This window comes from Anabrus simplex, chromosome 1, assembly GCF_040414725.1.
Source record: "Anabrus simplex isolate iqAnaSimp1 chromosome 1, ASM4041472v1, whole genome shotgun sequence".
NCBI lineage: Eukaryota > Metazoa > Arthropoda > Insecta > Orthoptera > Tettigoniidae > Anabrus > Anabrus simplex.
The window spans coordinates 1,167,426,797-1,167,448,099 of NC_090265.1; the positions used below are offsets into that span (position 1 = coordinate 1,167,426,797).

Consider the following 21,303-nt stretch of genomic DNA (forward strand, 5'->3'; position numbering starts at 1 on the left):
CCGTCCTGCTTATTTAGAACACGTTGACCTGGATGCAGGACATTTTAATAATCCTGCTGTATCCAGAAATAGCCTTCATTGAGCTGTTTACACACTCGCTTCACATGTCTTGATGTCTTAATTCTAAACACATCCTATGATACACGATACTAATACACTGACATTCCTCAACGTACTTAAATCTACACACGGCTATCCTTCCTACTCTAAGTTGTTAACTCGAACATGTTATTTGTGAGCTACTATTTTGTCAGCTGACTTATTGTTATTTTCTCCCAGGGTTGTGAGTCGGTCTAATTAGCGCGCTCCCACTGCAAGGTCGACTCGTAATGTTTATGTTGGGTGTCTGATCATTTGCGTCTCACTTCTGGGAATGTCTATAACTGTTAAAAACAGTTTGTACAACACGACATTCCTTGCCTCGTTTCTTTCTCAAATGATTGCAAAGACAAGGTTTAACCTACTACAGGCTAGCTAATACTGAACATGTCTGCCGAGGAAAGTTTATGAGGCTAGATTATAACATTGCGGAATACTAAAACAAGACTTGAAATGTAAACTCCTCCCACTAAGTCTTCCATTCAGAACAACTTCGTTACTAGAAATCTTCCCTTGGATCTTTAAGATCATTGGTTTAAAATCGGCAGGGGCGTACCAAAGTCAAAGTTACTGGACATTGCCCCGTGTGTACATATTCAAATTATAAAACAACTCACTAACTGTTGGTGACCGATCACAGAGTGACGACTCGGAGCACAACTGAACTGTCAGGATGCAGCCCTCTCTCGATATTGCCATTGACTTATGGCGGAAGGATACTACTGTACCTTGTGGATTGAGCTACTCCATACCAAAAGTCGTATCACTTCACATTTTTACCTTGCCTAACTCACAAAATCACTGCGTTTAGATTGATATAACTTGATTCAGAAATCGATCATCTATTTTAGATGACTTTGATGGCTGCGTTGGTGATAAATTTATTGGCGCAGTTGTTGGTGTCGGGTATCTTGCGCCAAGGTGTGGCGTTAGCCTCCAACCCAAGCGTCGCTACTACGTGCTTCCTAATTATTAATTACCCGTTACACAATTAAAATTACCACTTGCACCTAAACTATCATATTTTAACCTGATATTAGAACCACACAAATAATTCTTTAATTTCACAGAACAACCGAACATTTTTGCCCGCTAGCTTTAAGACGACAAATGGCGAGCTTTCATTGGAACAGAGGTTTTCAATGTTTCTCTGTCTGAACGATTCCAAGATGAATAAGGGGTGTTGGTTATGCTTGTTTGGAACTTCTTTCACTGTCTAATTCCTGCTCCTTTGTCAACCGTCCACGGGGACGTTCCCACATTTGCTTCATTGTCATAGCTTTCACCTGCGGCTTCATCGAATGTCGAATACTGTCTTTTCAAACATTATACTTTTATGATCATAACAAATGTGACATCTGGAGACTTGGCTAGCTTAAAAGCTCTACTAGGGAGGTCTTTGAAGGTTGGCCACCGAGTTTGCTGTACTGGCTGCAATACCATTTAATATTTATTGAAGCCAATGTTTTATTTTGATCAGACTCGATCAGATGGGTGAATTATATATCTCAGTGATATGAGGAAAGAACTGGGATTACAGATAACGTGGCCGATGTTATACTTTATGGAGCAGCAAGAAAAGTTACAGTGTAGAAAAAAACTTCAATAAGACCTGGCAAAAAATTGTGAGATTGACGGCAGACAATGCTATAATGGTATATGGTGAGAAAAGTCAGGTTGTAAGTTTCACCAAGAGGAAAAATCTTGTCAGTTTAAATTATTACGTTGATGCAGTAAAATATCCTCATGGGGCCACAGTAAGTACCTCTTGTTAAAATAAGGAAATTTCTTAATTGAGATAATCACAACAATGATGTTGTAATAAAATAGTTATAATGATCGTGTGGCCTCAGCTACCGTGTGCAGACATTTCGACTTGACGCCATCTGGCTGTCTGCTCGTCAATTTCGACGTTCCGTTTTACTCTAGGCCCACTAGATGGCAGACAGAGTAAACAGGAACTCTCTTAGGCGTCTATGATGAGATATAATTAATTTTGTCGGGTACATAACAAATGTATCAACAGAGAGCTTTTATATGCCAACATCGTACGACATGGAATGAGGAATGGACTTTGTTCCGCCCTTCAAAAATTCGACTATCTCTGCCGGGTTTGAACCCGCTATCTAGGGATCCGGAGGCCGACACTCTACCACGGATCCACAGAGGCAGCTAATGATGTTGTAAATCAGGATTACAGATCTCTTCATATGTTTTGAAGGTATTTATGATTTTTAAAAAGAATGTAAAGGAGAAGGCGTATAAGTCACTGATAAAACTCGATGGTTCCAGTGTTAGATACCCTCACCAAGATTATTCGACTCGAGAACGAGATCCAAAGGAAATCAGCTCAGTTTGTTCTGGGCGATTTCCAACAAAAGAGTAGTGTTACGACAATGTTGTAAACTTCGGTCTTCGAAGAATTGGGAGTAAGGAGACAAGCAGCTCGACTGTGTGGTATGTTCCGAGCTGTCAGTCGAGAGATGGAGCGGAATGTCATTAGTAGACAAATAAGCTTGAATGGAGTTTTCAAAACTAAGAGAGATTATAATATGAAGATCATGTTGGAATTCAAAAGGACAAATTAGGGAAATCTACTTATATAAAATAACATGTCCTGACTGACTGACTGACTGACTGACTGATTCATCATTGCCGAGCAAAAATTAAAAAATTAAATTTTGGGGTTACATTTATATTGCAATGTACGTGCTCACTAAGGGACGATTTTCGGATATTCCTTCGCTAAGGGGATGAAAAGGGGGTGAATTTTTAAAATGAGGATACTTGTATCTAAAAAACTTAACAGCTTAAAGAAGTGAAAATTGCTGTATTTGGAATCTCCTTTAAAAATAAGAAAACACATGTTTTGTTTTCGAAAAATCATCTCAAGGGGTGAAACAACGTTTAAAAGGTGTTGAATACGTTTTTTATGAGGATGTCTCAAAAACTGAAGATGTTACAGTCATTACAATTCGTACTGGTATTTGGTATCTCCTTTAAAAATGAAGAAACACGAATTTTTTTGTTTTTGGAAAATCTAGTTGAGGAGAGGTGAACTGGAGTGACAAGGGGGGTGATTTTTTGAAAATGAGAATATCTACAGAATATTTGAAAAATGTAACATGTCACAGACGCGAACATTGGTATTTGAAATCTCCTGTAAAATGAAAGAAACATGCATAATTTGTTTTCTGAATATCCACTTAAGGGGAAGTGTTAAAGGGGGTGAATTTTAAGAATGAGCATATCTGCAGTATATCTTAAAAACTTAACATATTGCAGACGTGAAAATCGGTTTTAAATTCTTTTAAAGTACAGTGACATATATTTTTATTCTACGATGAAACAATGGGTGTAAAAGGGACTCAAAAAGGGGTTGACATATTTTTATTAGGATACTGGTATCTAAAAAACTGAAGATGTTACACATGTGAAAATTGGTATTTGGAATCACCTTTAAAAATAAAGAAATTCGTATTTTTTCTTTTCAGAAAATCCATTTAAGGGGGTTGTGCAAAGGACTGAAAAACGGGTTGAGTTATTTTTATGAGGATACTTACATATCAAGAACTGAAGATGTTACAGACATGAAAATTTGTATTTGGAATCTTCTTTAAAAACAAAGAAACTCGTATTTTTTGTTTTTGGAAAGTCCAATTAATGGGGTGGGGTGGGTGAAAAGAAGTGAGGAAAGTGTTGAATTCTTTTTATTAGGATACTTATGTTTCAAATACTGAAGATGTTTCAGACGTGAAAATTCGTATTTGAATCTCCTTTGAAAGCAAAGGAACACGCACAATTTGTTTTCTGAAAATCCATTTAAGGGGAAGTGTTAAAGAGTGTAAATTGTTAAAATGATCATATTTACAACATCTCAAACACATAACATATTACAGACGTGAAAACTGGCATTCTTAATCTCTTTTTAAAATAAAGTTTTCGGAAAAAACACTTAATGGTGGTTGTAGAAAGGACTAAAAAGTGGTTGAATTATTTTTATAAGGATACTTATACCTCAAAAACTGAAGATGTTATAGACATGAACATTTATATAACTAATCTTCTTTAAAAATAAAGATATATACATTTGTTTTCGGAAAATGAATGAAGGAGCGGTAAATGAATTGAAAAATGTGTGGAATTCTTTGTATGAGGGTACTTATATCTCAAAAACGAAGGATGTTACGGACGTAAAAAATGGTACTTGGAATCTCCTTTAAATATAAAGGAACACTTACTTTTTGGTGGGGGATCAAATTCAGGGGTTTAAAAGGAGTTGAATTCTTTTTATTAGGATACAAATAAGAAGTGGACTTAAAGCTATACTTTTAAATTCTTCCGTATGGGGTTCAAAGGTGTGTTTTATCAGAAAATACACAATCATTCCCCCCAAACCGTTTGACGTACTTTACCGTTTCCTGTCTTGAATTCGGCCTAGCTCAGGGTAAAAGCGTATGGTTCGTCCATGTGTTGGCAATGAAATCTCTACTTACTGAAAGTATATGGACAGGAAATACGTGCGGCCTTATTCGCACGTTCACTCAACACCTCAGTTTTCTTCGCGGCCTTATCCATCCTGTCTAATATTTATCCAGCGCGGCCTTATCCATCCTGTCTAATATTTATCCAGACGCTCCTGTTCACGCTTTGCAGTTTCCTCTGCAACCTTGTCCATCCTCGCTAACAAATCCTCCCACGTAACCGACATGTTGCTTCTTTGAAATACGACGGAGCGGCCTGTTCTTCGTCACCGATGGATTAATATCATGTAACTCCATATTACATGTTCCTATTAATTTACTTTAATTTCCCAGCTTCTATCATTCTACATTAATAACATCAAACATATGTCTCGACAACTCGCCATTTAGAAGCTGCCTAACGATTTCTTTCAATGTTTTATATAAGCATGACAATATGTATAACCGCTCGTGTCCGATAATTTTGAAAAATTTTACTTATTATAGGACAAAATGCATTTTCAAAATGGCTAGGATTCCTAATTTTGGGCTCAAAGCTATGTGTCAGACATCAACACATAACCATAACCTATGTCCCCGACTTGACGCTACATATTCCGAACAGTGGTTTACATGCCCTAACCTTTGATATCGATGAAACTATCGCTACAAAAATTCACTTGAGATTGAGGTGATCTCGTGTATCTACTTTACTGTAAACAATCAATAATCTAACTAACTGGCTACGCAGATCTGTCGCACAAAAAATACTAGGCTGTGTCCGTGTCGATTTAAATCTGAAGGATATCGTCCACTTTTACCTCATATGTAAGACATCATTTCCTTGTCCTCGAACTCAAGTTGAGTTACTGAATTTTAATTTGACACGGATACCTAATCGGCACAATGGTTCTCATTCACTTCCTATTCTTACACTAAATTTACGTTAATTAATTGCCGATTTGTACCCAACGTGACCTTATGTATTTAGAATTTATGGACCTCTCCTAAACACTCGATTTCAATAGAAACCTTGCCCCTTCACATTCACATACTCAAAACATGTGGTATCAACTCAGGACTACTAGACAGACAACTTTGTCTAACACGTCAGATGGCCAGATTTTATGACTCTGGGCATCGAACAAGAGACCAGACTTCACCATTTATAATGCGCCAGGTACGGAGTTTCCTATGCCTACTTCAAAAGACCGACAACGCCTGACATATTGCCAACAAACAACTGCAATTGTCTGACACACTGCATACCACCTCTGGTCACTCCCAGGCTTCGAACCAATAATCCTACTGTGGAAATACCTAAATAATGGGCGTCAAGTTAGTGATACAACAAGACATAAACCTTACCAAACAACTATACTGCCACCTGCTTCGGCGCTCACTTTATATCTACTGTCGTGGGTATAAAATGTGTTCACAAATAACAATACTCCCACATGAGATTTGGCGTCAAATTTATATCTACTACCGTGGATATAAAGTTCGCCCACACATAATAAAATTGCCCCACGTTGGGTGCCAAATTTATATGTACCGTACCCTGCATTAAATTCTGCCTAGCTCAGGGTAATAGCGCATGGTACGTCGGTATGTGGGCAAAAAAATCTCTACTTAATAAAGTATACTAAAAGTATACGGACAGGAAATACGTACATAAAACTAGTGAAAAGAGAAAGCAGATTGCCGGGTAAAATTGATAAATTTGACTATAAACATGAATTAAAATCATACTAAATAACGAGTATCAAACACAACGAAGAACCGACAATTAAATTGGTAAAAGATAGTGATACGCACATTTACATTAATTGGCATATTTAACAAACATTTACAAATTAGAAACGTGTAACGAACTCGAGTAATATGAAACCTGTTACATGGAATATGAATGGGTTAAGTTATTTTATTCGGTTGACTGACGCGTTAAGTCCCTAGTTCTTTGCCCGAAGGCTCGATCTAAAACCGTTCATGAGATACAAAAGCAATATCCGATACAGTAGTAATTGGCCTAATTTACATATGTACATTCCGATCTCTCGGACACCAATATATAAAACACTTCTTGAGCAATGGTATGATGATAAACGGGGTTAAAAGTTAGGTTGTGAGTTTCACAAATAGGAAGAGTCCTCTCAGTTTTAATTATTGCGTTGATGGGGTGATCATTGTAAGTACCTGTGTGTTAATATAAGAAAAGACTTTCATTAGGGTAATCACATAAATATGATTGTTAATAAAGGGTACAGATCTCTGCACATGGTTATGCGGGTATCTAGGGGTTGTAGTAAGGATGTAAAGGAGAGGGCATATACGTCTCTGGTAAGACCCCAACTAGAGTATGGTTCCAGTGTATGGGACCCTCACCAGGATTACTTGATTCAAGAAGTGGAAAATATACAAAGAAAAGCAGCTCGATTTGTTCTGGGTGATTTCCGACAAAAGAGTAGCGTTACAAAAATGTTGCAAAGTTTGGGCTGGGAAGACTTGGGAGAAAGGAGACGAGCTGCTCGATTAAGTGGTATGTTCCGAGCTGTCAGTGGAGAGATGGCGTGGGAGGACATTAGTAGACGAATAAGTTTGAGTTGTGTATTTAAAAGTAGGAAAGATCACAATACGAAGATAAAGTTGGAATTCAAGAGGACAAATTGGGGCAAATATTATTTTATAGGAAGGGGAGTTAGGGACTGGAATAACTTACGAAGGGAAATGTTCAATAATTTTCCAATTTCTTTGCGATCATTTAAGAAAAGGCTAGGAAAACAACAGATAGGGAATCTGCCACCTGGGCGACTGCCCTAAATGCAGATCAGTTGTGATTGATTGATTGATAGTGATTGATTGACTGCGTCTAAATTACCAATCCAAAACAGCACAGATTCTAACCATATGGGACCATACCCATAAGCAAAGAATAAGGACAGAACCTCGCTTCCGCAAAATTAGCCATCGGGCCAAGGTCTCCCCCTTACTCAACAAATGATAACACCACAATATAAAAAATAAATGCACTCGACACAACAACAAACAAGATAAGCATACATAAATCACACCTGTAAAAACACACACACACGAAATATCCACTGAAGTTGATAGAGGCGGTGGGATTCGATCCCATCATATTCAGGCTCCGAAGATTGCATATCTCTCAAAGACACAGCATTAGCGCATACCTCGGCATGACAGGGGACATTAGCTGGTTAGCAACAGATATTTAAATAACTGGGGCTCGTGGTTGGCATTTCATGGAAATAACGTTATCTATTGTAACGACATTCACTCATTATGGTCCGCCTTCAGCAGACAGCTGACTCGGGGGCTTCTCTCTACCTGGGAGACAATTATGCCGTCGGGGCTTAGCCGACCTACTGGTGCTGCATAAGAGGAAAACATTCTCACTGATAAATCTAACTCACAGCTCACACATTTCCCCCATAAAAATCAGGTTGGCTTATCAATACATATTTGTCATGGCTCCAAATAAATCACCATGGCCTTCATAGCTTTTCTTTTAACATTTCAGCCCCGTAAACATCTCACGGTAATTGTAGCCTTTCGAATAAAGGATCCTTGGTTCGATGACCTTTACAGTCATGAATTTGCCTGCCACCACCTTTGAAGACCATGTTCTATTCCGACGTTGAAATAACTCCCCCGTTACATCTCCTTGCAGCTGAAAATTCTGGCGTCATGCATAGAAACATCCTGACCTTATGCTGTTTCTAGTCTACTTCGTATAATATCGCGACGCTGATGGCGCGCAGCCCTATTAGGTATTATGAAGGCTGTGCTCAACATATCTATTAATATCAACTTATACAGGAATAAAATACTAATAACTAATGCATAAACCTATATCTAACCTAGTCCGTCCCTTGTTCCCATCTACTGTACATATAACACTTATCTCGGGGCCTTAATCATGCATAAAGCCCTGAACGTATTTAATTTTACTTAAACTGAGCATAGCAAATGCCGCACTGGATTACATTTAACAATTAATTAACTTGTTTAAGAATCGCCTCAACCAGTGCATGAAATATTACTTCACATGCTTAGAGAACAATAGGATCTAACTTAGCAGCCAGCTCTCCAACAGCGACGGATCCCATGACCCCTATGTCATGCTTGCCTAGCCGTGATGACGGCACCCAGAACGGGGATGAGGCTGGGCACACCATGGTTGTCGTCTGCTTGATCCTGGTCGTGTCTGGAATTGTGGATTTATTACAGAATATCTATTTCACCACTTAGCGTGACCGTAAACACGACTACAAACTCAGTGTTAGGCTACTGTTGACTATAGAAACCGCTCAGAGGTGAGTCCCATCGGCGCGGCACTAATTACGGGAACCAGCCCGGCTGTAGTCAGTCCTTATATTTTACACGGCTCGCACACGTTATTACCGCGATCCGCGTATGCGTTTTAAATGTTTATACTACTTAATATCATCACCAGCTCTTGTGAGCTAACTCAGGCAATTGTACAATAGTCTGACAACAGTTTCACAAATGAATATATCTAATAAGATCGCGAATTATGCCGCGCCGCACTTGACGATTCAATCAATCAATAACAAGGTTATTTCCCTCCCAACACCATATTGGTGTATGGGCGGGCTACCAGCTAAACGTGTAGCTCTTTGGCCGTATAAAGAAAAGGATGTTAGAAGAATTCAAGTGTAGGAGGTATGTGTTGTACATACCAGAAAGAGGAGTTTGGTATTGAACTGGCGCTAGGACACCGCGACAACAAGTCGGGACCCAGGGGAGACCCGCTGGGCGCCCCGCACAGGCAAACCCCCACAAACACCAGAGGTAAGGGAGACGAGAAATTTATTTTTAGCTGCGTATCTCTGGCGCGTATTCCGGAAAACATAAAGTGAGTCAGAGATTTACATAATTGCGTTACATATATTGAGCGGGGACAATGGGCGGATGCGGTATGAAGGTGGAGGAAGGAGTAGGGTAGTGTTGTAAGAGAAGATAGTAAAGGGTTGTGGTCATGTTAGTGACAGAATTGGGGCCAATGACCTTCGATGTTAGGCCCCTTAAAACAACAAGCATCACCATCATCATCAGTGACAGAATTGGTAATGAGACGTAGAAGGTCCAATATCGAGAGGGGCGATAGGAAGAAGTTGGTTTGTGGGGCTGGGAGGTGAATGGCTTGCGGAGGTGGGGTGGATGGCGGGGCAGAAGAGGGGCTATGCAAAGGGGTATTGGAGGGGAACGACCAAGACGAGGGGGGAGCGTGAATGCTCCACTCGATAAGTTCTTCTGTGAAGACGGACGCCGGTGGTAACTAGCTGGTCGACGTCGGCGTCCGGTGAGAGTTGGAGGCGGATCATAAATGTTGGGCCGTGAGTGTTAAAAATGCGGAACGCACGACGAACTGGGACGCCTGCCAGTTGGAGTTCCTTAAGGATATCCTGTTCGGTGATTGCAGGGTCGACGCCACGGATGACACAGCTCGGAAATGTTAGAGGTTGTTGGGCTGGCGTGGAGACATCTGCTTGGTCGCCGTAGTCGGGTTGAGTTGCGACGGTGGCGGTCTGATGGTCGGCAGGGGGTTGCTGGAAATGACTGTACGTAGAAGGGAAGTAGGTGGTGGACGCTGACATAATAAGAGAGGGGTGACTGATAGTGGTTGTAAGGACGGAAGGAGTGAGGGGGGTATGGGCAGAAATAGTGAAGGTAGGAGTAGTTGTAGTAGTGGTGACAATTGACGAAGTAGATGTGCGGGGTGGTGGGAACTGTGGAAGTGTGCGAGAGAAATATGGATCAGCACTGAGGGGAGTATCGGAGCGCAATTGTTGGAGGATGGACTCAGGAAGGGGTACCACATCATAAAGTCTGCTGTGGAAGGTTATTCCCCTGGTTTCGCAGGCCGTCGCTTCGGCTGGATCGAGGAAGTTGACCATGATCTGCGTTGACAGTGTGTTAGTGGTGCGATCCGTAAGCCGCATAGCATCGTGAATAGGGAGTTCATAGAGGATCTCATTTACGTCAACATCGAGGGCCACACCAAGGATGAGGTGACGTTTCATGTGATTGGCAAGCATGGTGAAGAGGGGAGGCGACAACCAACTAGGCGTCTGCCGTTGAATTGTTCTTGGGCCGACTGAGGTGCCGAAGAGAAGAGGGCCACCCAGCCGAACAAAATGTGTGACGTGTGACGTATTGTGGAGATCGTGTTTGACGATTCAAAACACAGAATGAGTATCTAGTGAGTACAAATGAGAATCAACTGAGAGAGCTATCTGAAACACGAGTGTGTCAATAATTAAGTGAGTGCACTTCCTGTAACGCAATTGATTCTAAGAATCAATTGAGAACTGAGAATCAAGTGAGAGCGCTTCCTCCTTTGTTGCAGCTTTTATAGCCTTATGAGGACGCCGGTCTCGAGGTGAACTCCCTTGTAACACACCGTTCTGCTTTGTGAAAGCCTATCAAGTATCAACGGCCACTCCTGCAAATACGCACCTCTCTCAATTCAGCGCCAGCAAATAATATAATCGATTCCTGGCATTCGATAATTCTGTCCGGCTCCATAGCCAAATTGTTAGCGTGCTGGGCTTTGGTCCAAAGGTTTCCGAGTTCGATTCCCAGTCCGTTCGGGGATTTTAACCTTCATTGGTTAATTCCGATTGCTCGGGGGCTGGGTGTTCGTGGCGTCTTCAGCATTAGAATTCGTCATAGGTAGAGGCCAATTCTCATAGACGCGCAGGTCACCTATACTTTGTCAACTTGAAAGACCAGCACAGGCCCGTTGGGAGGCTGCGCACCATTATTAATATTCGACAATTCTGTTCTTAATTATGTGTGGTGTCAGATCTGTGGAATTTAACATAGTGGCGGATTAATTTATTGAAATTAATTTGATTCCAGCCGTGGGTAAGAAAAGTTTTTCAACCTATGACATTTGTTCTGTAGATCCCCTCTTCTAAATCTCACCTCCTCGAGGTTGCTGTGCTTGGGCTTGGTGGTCGAGTAGGGGCCTGCATGAATGAAATCACGGCTTGCAGCTCAATTCCAACTCGGGGAATCCATTCCTTCCGGACCAATACAGGGTTCTCACGGCCTGTGGCACGGCCATCCAGGGTTCCTTCCTTCACTCCCCGCGACTCTGTGGCGCGCTAAATAAAATTATGCCACAGTGTCCTTATGCTTAATTGAAGCATATTACGATATGGCTCAGTACGAACTGAGGGCGTATTTTACAGGTTCAGATGACTCTGAATTATCCAAAATGTAAAATTTTGAATAATAATTTTCAGTTTAAAATCGTAGCGAAGCTTGTAGTCCTATATAGGATGAGGAATTAGGAACCGGAAGAATTTACTAACGGAGAAATTCACCTCCCATATCCTGTAGATACAAAGCCTATGGCAACCTACAAGCCTACAAAAACAAAATATAGGTATTTTGAATTGTTCCTAAGGAAATGTAACGTACAATATCATGGACTAATTATGTTTTGAGTAACTGTGCATAAAGCCCAGCCCAGCGGTGTAGGGGCAACGTGTCCACCTGTCACCCGGCGGCCCCGGGTTCGATTCCCGGCTGGGTCAAGAATTTTAATTGTAAATAATTAATATCCCTGGCCTGATGGCTGGGTGTTTGTGTCGTCCTTAACGTTCCTTTCCCCACATTCAACACTTTACACTTCCACCATTTACAAAATACACGCAGATTCTTCACATTTGGTGCAAATAGGGACAAAAGATCTTCATATGTCGACGCCCCGAGCAAATAGCATTAAAGAACTGTGCATAAATGTCACATAAAACGAAATATACTAAATATATAATATCGAAATTGTACAAGAAGTTAAATTGTTGATATTTATTTTTAAAAATACACATTTCAATGTTTTTTATGTGACTCTCAAATTAATCAGGGTACGGAGTACAGTGCATCAAAGGGTATTCTTCCATGCTTTCGTGAACAGTCAGAAAGTATATTGTTACATATCCGAAACGATCTCTCGAACAATGCATGAATTACGAAGTAATTACCTTTAGGATGGGATAACACCTTGAATTATGAAGCATGCGTGCCATTTATACGATTTTGAGTTTAAAATTATTGATTAAAGTATTTTTCATTATTCTGTCTATAAGGTGTTTAATTAAGCAGCATCTGGCCTGGGTGTAAATTGTATGTAAAAATATGTAGCTGTGTGCGAAATGTAGTGTAAAAATTAAATATAATGACCTTAGTATTCTAATTCGCTACATCTTGAGATTCCAGACAGACATATACTAAGGAAAAAATATGTCTTCTTTTCCCACTCGTGTCGGGTCGCGGGTGCGAACCGTGTTGCACATGTGGATTTTGTAATGTATTTAAGGCCGGATGCCTTTCACTAAGAAAAAAAGATGTAATTGCATAAAAATCTCGACTCTACTTATCATTAGACTATCTTTGTTTGCACATACGGTTTATGATAAACCTTTCACCTAATTTTGAGTTTGATTTTCTTCCACTTACAGAAAATAATGAATGATCACCAGGTGGCCAACAGGTCCATATTCCACAGAAACTTGAAGTCTTGGTTAGAAAATGGACTACTTACAAGTGAAGGTATGTATGTTTGTATACTGAGGCAGGGGCCGATGACCTAGATGTTAGGCCCCTTTAAACAACAAACATCATTATCATCTATACTGAGGCATTACCAGCACATATCAATGGCAATATTATTCCTCTCATCTCGACTCAATCCGGTGGTATTTAAAGGTCCTCAGATACTTCAGCCTCGTGTTGGTAAATTTGTTGGCAGGTAAAGGAACTCCTGCGAGACAAAATTCCAGCACTTCGACTTCCCCTGAAACCGTAAAATTAGATAGTGCGGCGTGATATTAGTAGTATTTATTTCATTCATTCATAATCGATTTTGTCCGGGTATTTACCACGTAAATAACTCTTCATGACTTCAGTTTTCTTTGGCTCCAATATTTCTTCATTCTCTTGCTAAAAGCTTCTTTCTTTTCAGCCATCCACTGTTGTTTCTTCTTACTCTCTGTTTCTGGCTCTAGGAACCCCTCAAATGTGTGTATCTTGTTTCTGAAAGTGATTCTGTTGTGAATGTCTTGAATAATGATGTCCATTTTTTGTAGATCCTTCTTGGTGTTAACAAACCATGTATCGTAGGAGTTTTCTTTCCTGAAGCATTAGCATTTATTTATTTATTTACTTATTTATTTATTTATTTATTTACTTATTTATTTATTTAATTTAGGATCCGCAACAGCATAACGTAGTAGCAGTAGTAGTCCTTTACCCCAATATGTTGGGATCGGCACTTGATAAGTATTTGGCCGAGTTTTACGGACGGATGCTCTTCCTGTCTGAAACCCTCTGTGAAGGAATGAATTCACTATTGCGCGCATTTGTGATAACTGGTTTTCGTGAACAGGAAAGGAAATAATTTTACTCGTAAACTTTATCAGTATATTGGCAGACATATTTATGTACATAAGAAAACCAGAATATCATCAAGGAGTATATACGTATATATAATTACACGTAACAAAGTTCAACATATTCAGACTAGTTTCCCGACATCCTCCCTACCTGGTCGACTTTGTAGGGACGACCACCGGAAACGGTCGGCTAATATTTTGTCCATCTGTAGTGCTGAGTATAAGGAGCTCCTTTTTCACTAAAGTGCCGATTGATTCGGTCATGTCTCTCATTGCACACCTGTTCCCTGAGGACATTACTAAGCTATTTTACCACTGCATGGCTTCCAGCTATTTCTTGTGGGGTGGGAATTTTTACGAACAGACGGACGGAGTGGTTATGGGAAGTCCAATTTCGCCCGTAGTGACTAATTTCTTTATGGAGCATTTTGAGGAGGAGGCTATTGTTTCGGCGCCCGTCAAACCTATGATATGGTGAAGGTCTGTTGATGATGCATTTGTGGTCTGGTCAGAAGGTCCTGAAAAACTTCATCTATTTCTAAACCACCTAAATCAGCAACACCCTTCAATTAAATTCACGGATGCCTTCCTTTGTTGGATGTTATAGTAAGAAAGAAACCGGACGGCTCCTTGGGACATACCGTCTATCGTAAGCCTACCCACAGAAATCGCAATCTTCATGCAGATTCTCACCAGGCATCCAGCACAAAAACAAGGCATTCTCACGACACTCACAAAGAGGGCGAGACGAATTTGTGAGCCATCAAATATCCAGGTTGAGATGGACACAGTCAAAGTCACATTCAAGGGTAATGGTTACAGTGATTTGCAAATTCATAGAGCCCTGCATTCCAGAAAAACGACCAAGCAAAGCTCACAGAAGGAAGAAGTGAAGGGAACTGCCTACTTGTCTTACATTCACAACACCACAGATCGAATTGCCAAGGTCCTCCGCAAACACAATATAAAAGTGTTTGGCACCGTCACTAAAATTGCTCACAGTGTTCGTAAAACCAAGGACAAATTCTCCCCACTTTTACATCCTGGGGTATACGAAATTCCCTGTACTTGCGGCAAGATATACATTGGCCAAACATGCCGGTCCATTGGTACTCGCATCAAGGAACATGAACGTAATATTCGTCTCAACCAGCCAGACAAATCAGCAATAGCTGAGCACGCTCTATCGTCATGTTCCAAGATGCTCGAGCTCTTACTCACACAAGACACTACAGGTCCAGGATTATACGGGAAGCTGTGGAGATACGTAGAAATCCTAACAACTTCAACAGGGACACCGGCTATCGATTAAGTAATACCTGGTTGCCAGCCATTAAGGATTTACGTCAGTAGTTCCCTTCCGTGCCCCTTATTTCGTTTCGGTGTTTTCCAAATTCGTACGTTCCTCATCGCCAGATGTTTCATTCCAGACTTGTGCCAATATCATACCTTCATATGTGCGTACGCCTGTTATGTTACGTGACCTTCTCAGAATGATTCTGATGGTTCCGTCAGCTTCCGCTTCGAACGCTAGTGATGTACCGCGTCCGAAGAGCCATCTGGTAACGAATGAACGTACCATTTCCACTTCTATATGGTAACGTCTAAATTCAAAGCTCGTTCATGTTTTTAGAAACCTTTCTCGAGGACAGTCGAGATTTTCTTCTGATGACGCAGAGCATAGTTCTCTGCGAAACGTAAAGAATTTCACTTTATTTTATTGACACGGCATAAGCCCACAGCCTATATCATGTCTACAGACTAACACTTTGAGATATATTCTTGCGATTTCTATCCATTTTATAGTCAACTGGAACTTTGATATCATATACACTGGTAGAAAACACGCAACCAACTACCAATACAATATACTACAAATGTAAATTCCCATTTGTACCACCAATTCAATACCTACAAAGAGATTCCAAGTAAGCTAACCTCCATCAATAACAAAACATTTACTGTCAATGTTATCGTTAAGATATGTAGATTTTTAAACAGCAAATGCGCCTATACAGTTATTTTTATATTCAGTTTTCATGGAATAGCCCAGTACCATTGCCTATGATATGAAGTTTGATACGAAAAATCTCAGCAGTCTTATTCCATAATAACTAACTAAACTAACCCCATGAAACTGCAGCCCTGAAGGGACTTGGCTTACCAAGCGACCGTTGCTCAGCCCAAAGGTCTGCAGATTACGAGTGTCGTGTGGTCAGCACCGAACGACGAATCATCTCGGCCGTTATTCTTGGTCTTCTAGACCGGGCCCGCTACCTCACCGTCAGATAGCTCCTCAATTCTAATCACATAGGCTGAGTGGACCTCAAACCAGCCCTCAGATCCAGGTAGAAATCCCTGACCTGGCCGGGAATCTAACCCGGGGCCTCTGGGTAAGAGGCACGCACGCTACCCATACACCACGGGCTCTTATACCATAATACATTTCTAAAATGCATAAATTGGACTTGAATTTTCAAATACACCTAATTCAAATAAGCCATAAGTCTGGTTACACAAAAATGTACCTGATGTTACCCATGTTTATGATATAATAAGAAATTTTAATTCGCCATCTGGACGAGATACTTGTTTTTTCCTCAGGATTTGGTCTTCAGGAAAGTGGTTGATTCACACAACTGTATGGTAATTAAATATTAAGTTCTCCCTAGGAATAAAATGACCATTTTTTCCATGGCTCAAAGCGGGACCACTGATTCCGGACAGCATACACAAAAACGAGAAGTCAAATTTTGACACGGCTATTTTTTACACGTTAAAGTTGGTATTGCAATATTTCTCCACTACACATTTCAATATAATATTATAATAATACAATACTTTCCCTTGTGATACATTCCAGTGTTACTCGTACTTCTCAGAGGATATAATTAGCTGTAACAACTGTGGTGATGATTTCAAAAACTTATGAAACTCTAAACAATTCTACGAAAAGTTAAACTTGATCATTAACAAAGCCTTAAGAGTAGAAAGTTTCAGGTGAGATCCGTATTAAATATGCATTTGCGTTTAGGCATTGTGCAATTACAGAAAAGAAACCAAACGTTCCAAACTACACCACGTCAAGCCAGGAAGACGGAACTATTGTGAAGTCTGAACGAGAAATGGAAGTTCAGAAGTTTCGAGTATCGATATCGTGAATAATGAATCGATAGAATTAAAAGCGGAACTGTCCCGCCGAATCCGGGACGTCTGGTCAGTTTACCTAGGAATAGCGTTCTTCCATATCCTAACTCTTTCTTCATCAGAAAGAAACACAAATACTGGAGTGTACTCTCCTCGTTTATAATTGGCTTTGCAGCCAGGCATCCGCAACTCTTAGGCATGGTGATTTCTCTCACTGATAACCTTCATTTAATTATATACAAATCGTGGTTGATAATATAATACCTACTGCACTAAATTAATTAATTTTTCGCTATGGATATATCATTACACAAATAAAATACAAAATTAAAGCACTGCAGAACGATCTTCTTAACCTATAGCCTCACATGAACATAGGCTCACACTAAGTTTTCATTAATTAAGGACTTTTCACTTAATAATGCAATCGATGACGTCTCAGTCTCAAATATATCTGAGTAAACACGCGGCCAACGAAAAAAATTTCAATAGAACAGCGAAGAATTCACATGTAACTCAATTAACACACATGCTAAACTTCCACCCTAACGATCAGCTGATTCTTTCACGCGCTCGCTACGGTACGGCCTGTACATCACGAAGGCAGTGCCCCAGGCTCAACACAGGCCGTAGTCAGCGACATTTGCTGTATTGTAAACATGCAATTGAATTACTTGTGTGTATCCCCAGTCATCGCCTTCTACTGAGGGTGATAATCCATTACTCTCCACTACTTACAACAGGACTATACACCCCCTACCACATAGCATGACAAATCCCACAAATTCTAACCTTTTTGTTCAGGTGAATATTAAATCGTATTTTTGTCTTTTTTTTATTGTCAATCTGACTCGTTTTTCTATCGGACAGGGCAAATAATAACCTATGTTGGATTCAGTTTAATTTTTGTCTGTCTGTTTGTCTGTTAGAGCATCATGGGAAAAAGGATAAAGGGACTTTCATGAATTTTGGTACTTAAGTTTTATATAAGGGCGAATGGAATCTTAGCTATAAGTCGTTCAAAAATCTGCAGGAGGTGCTTCAGAGGGGACCTAAAACATAAAACTCGATGTTTCTCCTTTATGGTTTGTTTTACTGGAGAATTGCCCATGACTAATTTAATTTAGAATATTACTTTCAAATGTTTTGTTCTGTCCTTTTTCCGAACACAGTGAAAAATAGAATTATCAGTGCTGGTCGTCTGGAAATTTTAAGTCCAAGAGTCGATCACTAACTGTATGAAAAGTTGCTATGGAGATCATAACGGCATTTTTTCTAAATGCTTTGACATCTCTCTGTACATTTTTAGTAATAATTTCGTACTTTGTTTTTCTACCAGTAGGAGGAGACCAAATATTTAAAAAAAACTATTTAACTTCCAGGGCCATATAGAGAGCCAGGAAGTGAGTAGATCACGACAAGCCCCTGACAAGGAGAGGTTGTCTACCTATGTTCCTCAGAATCTCAGTAACAACATGAGGGGCAACAAAAATGCAACCATGGACAGGCTCATTGCCGTCAACATACATTACTAGATATATTTTGGCCCTTTATTTCAAGAATCGATGGACCTGGTTAACCTGGGTATTAATACCATCAAGTAACATGATCCATATCCATCAGTAATATGTATTTACTGTTGAACATTTTCCTTAAAACATTGTGATTTGTACGTTGAGCGAAGCGAACGGTTACTATTAGTTTGGAATATGATGTTAAGTATAAGTATATTTCTGTAATGTTTCACTTTTAATTTTTACAGGCGAGTACTGGCATAGACACCGCCGTCTTCTGCTGCCAGCATTCCATGTGGGCGTCCTATCTGGTTACGTTGGCATCTTCAACGAAAACAGTCGCATTCTAGTGGAGAAGTTGAAAGAAACCACATCAGATGATCTACTGGACCTTCTGTCAATGTGGGCGCTTTCCAGCCTCTGCAGTTAGTATTGACCATGAAAAGATGGTTAGGAGAACGACATTACACAGATATTTATTTATTTATTTATTTATTTATTTATTTATTTATTTATTTATTTATTTATTTATTTATTTATTTATTTATTTATTTATTTATTTATTTATTTATTTATTTATTTATTGCGAATATTTGACCATTTAGCCAGCTACAGTTCGACAGATACAGTAATGTTGCGACCAATGAAAATAATCCATACGGAAACACATACAAATAATGTTCCCATAGGCGAAAATATTTATTTTATTAGGAGAACCAAACTGCCCTGTATTGACAGATACAAACACTGAATCACCAACATTGTTATATTTTATTTATCGATCGAGTCCTACAACTTCAAGCGATTGTCTTTGTACCTTGTTGATGCATAAAGCAAAACTCAAACAAACGGCCAACTGCAGACGTCTTAATTGAAACGGTATATCCTACGGTAGCTAAAGAGGGACGGGAGGTGTCACGTGCAGCCTGTTAGGAGCGACTGACGTCAGCGGACTCCAGTCTGCCAGGCGCTGTAACTTACTACAAATTAGCGTACCGAGCGTCCCGCTTATCTTCCTTATCACAAATACGCTTACATAGTAATACAATATTTTCACACGAAAGCCACTAAGATATTGCAAAAAACTATTATTTTTATTAATTTGTTTGTGTGCTTTCGTAAATATTGCAGACCTACTTTAAAAGACAGAATAGTTTAAAAATCATGTTTAAATGTTCCAATGCACCGGAAATTTTAGGATTTACAGTTCCCAATTACTTAAAAGAACGTAAAGTAAGTACCCTACACACGTACAGATTAAATAAATCAAAGCTTTAACAGTCAAGAAATGATTTTAACCAAAAACGTCTAAATAAAATACATAAGATTAAATACTGCATGTTGTTACTTTTCCTGAAAATAGTAAATACTGTACTAACATTATTTCTTTTTTATCTAACAAAAATCTATAATAATATTAATACTAATAATCACATTAATGATATTATTATTCAATATCCAGTAAAATACGGAGCCCTATTTCACAAAAGTATATTAAGGCTGTAGTTTATAATCACAAAATATTTCAAAACAAATGATTAAGAGTTCAATTTGTTAAAGATAATAATAAAATATCTACATAACAAAAATAACATTACTATTTATTTAGGCCGACCTTTCTTGACTTAATTTTGTTCAACTTCTTCTTGGATTTTATCCGTGCAGCGTCAGCATGCGCATCCGTAGTCCAGCTTTCATTCACTTATATCTTCAGTGATCTCTTTTTATTCAGTTCTTTCATTCTAATAAATGAACGGGTTCTCACAAAACACGTAATAGCGAAGTCGTCGACTTCACTATACTTAGGTCTGATGATATCTATCAGTTCCTTCGTCACTCTTGGGTACTTCCTCATACCATTTCCGTGGAACCTTTGAAAATCCTTTTCTATTTCACAGACAGTGTCGAACCACTGCGGAGATGGATTCATTAGGCTTCCTCTAGACAAAGCCGAGATCCAGTCAGAGTTCCTCATATTAAGGCATTTTCCAGTTTTTCTTTCGTAGATGAAGCTAGTGGGGATTCCTTGTTTCGTGCCTCGGTATGCAACATACCCCGCCAACATTTTCAATAAGTCTTTAGTTTCATTTTGTAACCAATCTTAGAGTTTGTGCTGCCCAGTAAACTGATCTATTAATGGGTCAACTATACAATTAAAGTCTTCGTAATCTGAATCAAAAATATCCAAGTTAGTTTCGACTGCTTCTATGGTGTCATTAATAACAGCACAGTCTACTCAGTCGAGGACATTTACAGTCAATGTTTCACACTCTTCCCTGTTGCAGTTTGCAGTTTTAATTATGTCATATGCACTTTTTCTCAGTAATAGGGACTTTATTCTGTGGGTAACTTTTGTGGGCAGGGGTGGTCATAAAACCGACCTAAGCCCCTGATCATAGAAAAACATGACTAAAAAAATCTCGATTACATTTCGATGCTAGTACATACTATTATTAATTTAGGCCTACCTTTCTTGGCTTAATTTTGTTCAGATTTTGGGTTTCGAAATAATACCTGTAAACTACGAATGGAAACCACACAGCACATTTGAAATAACTCTTGTTGACAAAAACAGGTCGAACATTTTATTCAGGATAACATCCTGTTCCTCCAAACTTGTTCCGTAAGCAC

General features: G+C 39.5%; 1 protein-coding gene across 2 annotated transcripts in view; it reads left to right on the forward strand.

Moving 5' to 3' along the window:
- The window catches only part of LOC136858377 (cytochrome P450 4C1), a 246,140-nt gene that overhangs the window by 81,348 nt on the left and 143,489 nt on the right, over nucleotides 1-21,303 (forward strand). For both annotated transcript variants that reach the window (XM_068228630.1, XM_067137879.2), the window contains exons 4-5: nucleotides 13,079-13,169; nucleotides 18,921-19,097. In XM_068228630.1, coding sequence (XP_068084731.1) covers nucleotides 13,079-13,169; nucleotides 18,921-19,097 — 268 coding nt within the window. The remainder of the gene's footprint in view (nucleotides 1-13,078; nucleotides 13,170-18,920; nucleotides 19,098-21,303) is intronic.